At 41.3% G+C, this 3,873-nt stretch overlaps 1 protein-coding gene across 2 annotated transcripts; it reads right to left on the bottom strand.

The window, feature by feature from the left end:
• Positions 1-1,584: 1,584 nt before the first annotated feature.
• On the bottom strand, positions 1,585-3,620 carry LOC122763299 (secreted frizzled-related protein 3-like). 2 transcript variants are annotated; one of them, XM_044018282.1, is made up of 6 exons: positions 3,534-3,620; positions 3,394-3,453; positions 3,126-3,191; positions 2,826-3,030; positions 2,188-2,251; positions 1,585-2,113 (listed from the first exon to the last, which is right to left on the bottom strand). In XM_044018282.1, exons 2-6 carry the CDS (start codon positions 3,431-3,433, stop codon positions 2,048-2,050), a joined length of 441 nt encoding a protein of 146 aa, XP_043874217.1. In that variant the 5' UTR covers positions 3,434-3,453; positions 3,534-3,620; the 3' UTR covers positions 1,585-2,047. The 2 variants fall into 2 exon arrangements, with proteins under 2 accessions (XP_043874217.1, XP_043874218.1); XM_044018283.1 differs by lacking the exons at positions 3,394-3,453; positions 3,534-3,620 and adding an exon at positions 3,349-3,378.
• Between the last annotated feature and the right edge of the window lie 253 nt (positions 3,621-3,873).

The raw sequence follows: 3,873 nt of genomic DNA, 5'->3' as shown, positions 1-3,873 counted from the left end.
CAGATTGACTCAGTTTAAAACACATTGACTCAGTTTAAAACACATTGACTCAGTTTAAATCAGATTAACTCAGTTGAAAACACATTAACTCAGTTTAAATCAGATTGAGTCAGTTTAAATCAGATTAACTCAGTTGAAACACATGAACCTTTTCAGTTTAAATCAGATGAACTCAGTTTAAACAATCTTAGCTTTAAAATCAGATGAACTCAGTTTAAATCAGATGAACTCAGTTGAAATCAGATTGACTCAGTTTAAAAACACATTAACCTGCTTAAAATCAGATTGATCAGTTTAAATCAGATTAACTCAGTTGAAAACACATTAACTCAGCTTAATCAGTTGAACTCAGTTTAAATAAATGAACTCAGTTTAAATCAGATTGACTCAGTTTAAATCAATAGATTGACTCAATTTTATACTCAGATTGACTCAGTTTAAATCAGATGAACTCAGCTTAAATCAGATTGACTCAGTTTAAATCAGATTGACTCAGTTTAAACCCAGATGAACTCAGTTTAAATCAGATTGACTAAGTATATCAGATTGACTCAGTTGAAAACACATTAACCCAGTTTAAATCAGATGAACTCAGTTTAAATCAGATTGACTCCTTGAAGTTTAAATCACAACAGATTGACCTGTTCTAAATCAGATGAACTCAGTTTAAATCAGATGAACTCAGTTTAACAGATTGACTCAATTTCTATACTGTAGATTGACTCCAGTTGAAACACATTTACTTACCTCAGTTTAAATCAGATTAACTCAGTTGAAAACACATTAACTCAGTTTAAATCAGATTGACTCAGTTTAAATCAGATTAACTCAGTTGAAAACACATTAACTCAGTTTAAATCAGATTGAACACAACAATGATTCCAGCAGATCTTCATAAATGGAGACTTTTTCTGTCTGTCCTGTGATGGACAGACATGAGACTGAATAAAAAGAGACTGAGATGAATTTGAATGTTTAATGTTTCAAAGTGAAAAGAATAAAAACATCAGTCACAGAGCAGCAACTTTAACAGAAGCTCCGCCCCCTGAATCCAATCACAGCTGAGTCATGTAAGAAAGAAACTCTGTTGCTCTGGTTACTCTATGGTTATTCTCTCTGGTTTCTTTCTGGTTACTCTTTTTTTCTTTCTTTCTGGTTGTTATAGTTGCTCTCTCTGGTTGCTCTGGTTACTCTCTATGGTTGCTATGGTTACTCTCTCTGGTTGTTATAGTTGCTCTCTATGGTTGCTATGGTTGCTTGTTATAGTTGCTCTCTCTGGTTGTTTTAGTTACTCTCTCTGGTTATAGTTACTCTCTGGTTGTTATAGTTGCTCTCTCTGGTTGCTATAGTTACTCTCTCTGGTTACTCTCTATGGTTGCTTTATTTGCTCTCTCTGGTTGTTATAGTTGCTCTCTCTGGTTGTTTTAGTTACTCTCTCTGGTTGCTATAGTTACTCTCTCTGGTTGTTATAGTTGCTCTCTCTGGTTGTTATAGTTGCTCTCTCTGGTTGCTATAGTTACTCTCTCTGGTTACTCTCTATGGTTGCTATGGTTGCTCTCTCTGGTTGTTATAGTTGCTCTCTGGTTATGGTTGCTCTCTCTGGTTGTTATAGTTGCTCTCTCTGGTTGCTATGGTTGATAATAAGGAGAATCCTTGTTCCTTCTCTTCAGTTCAGTCAAAGTTCAGATCGTGGTCACAGACCCATCATCGAAGCACAAACGTCCATTAAATGTCCTCCATCCCGTTGTCATGGCAACATGGTCGACCTCCAGGCTTACCAAAGGCCATGGAGCCAAAATGGCCGCCACTGGAGATTAAAAGTGTCACGTACAGACTGTATGGCTGTGCATAGTAAAAAAGCTCCTCCTTCTATAATGTCTTTGAGTGCTGTAGGTACATACACACACACACACACACTCTGACAAACACACACACTAAATATTGTTTGTGCAAAGAAAATAAAATACAACAAAACAAATGAAGGGATGAACTACATTCAGTGATAGTGCAATATCCACACACACACACACACACACACGGGCAGATCTCAGTGGCGACTCAGACCCCCACGCTGACCTCCTCGACCTTTGCCCTGCCCGAGCTGACCCCATCTCTGGAAAGACAAACAGGAAATGAAGGAGGGACACACCTGTGTGTGTGTGTGTGTGTGTGTGTGGTCAGTCGTACCTTGACCTTCTTGCCCAGCTTGTCCTTCCACTTCTGAGCAATGGAGGTGTCAATGAGGAGGAGCCTACACACACAAGCACAGTGTTCAGCCCACAGGGGGCAGCAGAGCTCAACATTTTGCTAGTTTTCATGTTGTGGTTAGCATGTTAGTGTGTTGTGTTTGAATGACTCAGCAGTTTTCATGTTGTGGTTACATTACATTACATTACATGTCATTTAGCAGACGCTTTTATCCAAAGCGACTTACAATAAGTGCATTTAAACATTTGGGTACAAATAAGAGCGAGAAGTAAGTAAGAGCTTCAAGTAGAACAAACTATGAAGTGCTAGTCATAAGTGCGACGTACAAGCAAGTGTTTTTTTCTTTTGTTTTTTTTTTTGTTTGTTGTCGTCTTAGTCGAGGTAGAGTCGGAAGAAATGTGTTTTTGGACGGCGGCGGTTCTTTGTTAGCGTGTTGCGTTTGAATGACTCAGCAGTTTTCTTCTGTTCTTTGCCAGTTTTTATGTTGTGGTTCTTCGTTCTTTGTTGTGGTTCTTTGTTAGCATGTTGCGTTTGATTGACTCAGCAGTTTTCTTCTGTTCTTTGCTAGTTTTGTGGTTCTTTGTTAGTGTGTTGCGTTGACACAGCAGAAAAAGTACCTGGACGTCTCCTCGTTCTCGTAGCCCATGATGAGGTATTCTTCCCCAGGAGACAGAGGAGGACACAGACAGGAGGACGAGTAGTAGAGCGTGTGTGTCTCCTTGGGAATGTTGACCAGAGAAGACTTGAGCACCTCCTTCACCTCTACCACAGCCGTGGGCTCCAGACCACGGTTCCTCACCTCCTTCACCCGGGCTCTGATCACTGAGGACGACGAGCACACGCGTATCTCTGTAACCTGGTCACTATGACGACAAGCACACGTGTATCTCTGTAACCTGGTCACTATGACAACTCACCATAGTTGTAGTTGTTCCTCAGGTACGTCTTCATGGTCATTCTGACCGTTTTACACCGACACCGATCTGAAGACACGCACACACACACACACACACACACACATGTAAAAAGTCTTCTATCAAAATCAATAATACTGATGTGTTTCACTGTCAGTTTATGTTTTACAGAACTTTGACTAAGAAAGAGCAAAGAGTTCAGACAGACAGAGTGAGCGTGTGTCACCTCCGTGTGGTCCTCTGCAGTGAAGGTTGTTAGAGCGTGTGTCACCTCCGTGTGGTCCTCTGCAGTGAAGGTTGTTAGAGTCCATTGGAAAGTCTGGACTGGATTCTGTCAGAGGAATAATAATAATGTGTTTGTTTGTTTCTCAGAAAAGAAAACATGTGAGAGTGTCACGGGTCAGGACTCACCTGGATCACACCTGGACGGGTCCTGGTAGTACGGATCTACAGAGACACAGAGGTCACAGAGGTCAGATAACTGTCACATTTTCATATAGTTCTTTATCTGATCACATGACTCATTATTATTAATAGCCTGACTCTGACTGGGACCAGGATCCAGGTCCATGAAGTGAAGACATGGACATGTAGGAGACGAGCAGAGACTTGTTATGAGTGGAAACAGTGAAGCCGTCGCCCTGACTGAACCTCTGCAGATCAACAAATCACAGCGAGGGAAAATCCCTGAGCCCGCTGGGCCGAGCAGCGCGCAAGGCCGAACGCGAGACAAGAGTGAGGCGAGGGCAAG

The sequence above is a fragment of the Solea senegalensis genome, unplaced genomic scaffold (assembly GCF_019176455.1).
Source record: "Solea senegalensis isolate Sse05_10M unplaced genomic scaffold, IFAPA_SoseM_1 scf7180000016688, whole genome shotgun sequence".
Lineage (NCBI taxonomy): Eukaryota > Metazoa > Chordata > Actinopteri > Pleuronectiformes > Soleidae > Solea > Solea senegalensis.
The sequence above is the reverse complement of the archived record's forward strand: the minus strand, read 5'-3'. Positions and strand labels throughout refer to the sequence as shown.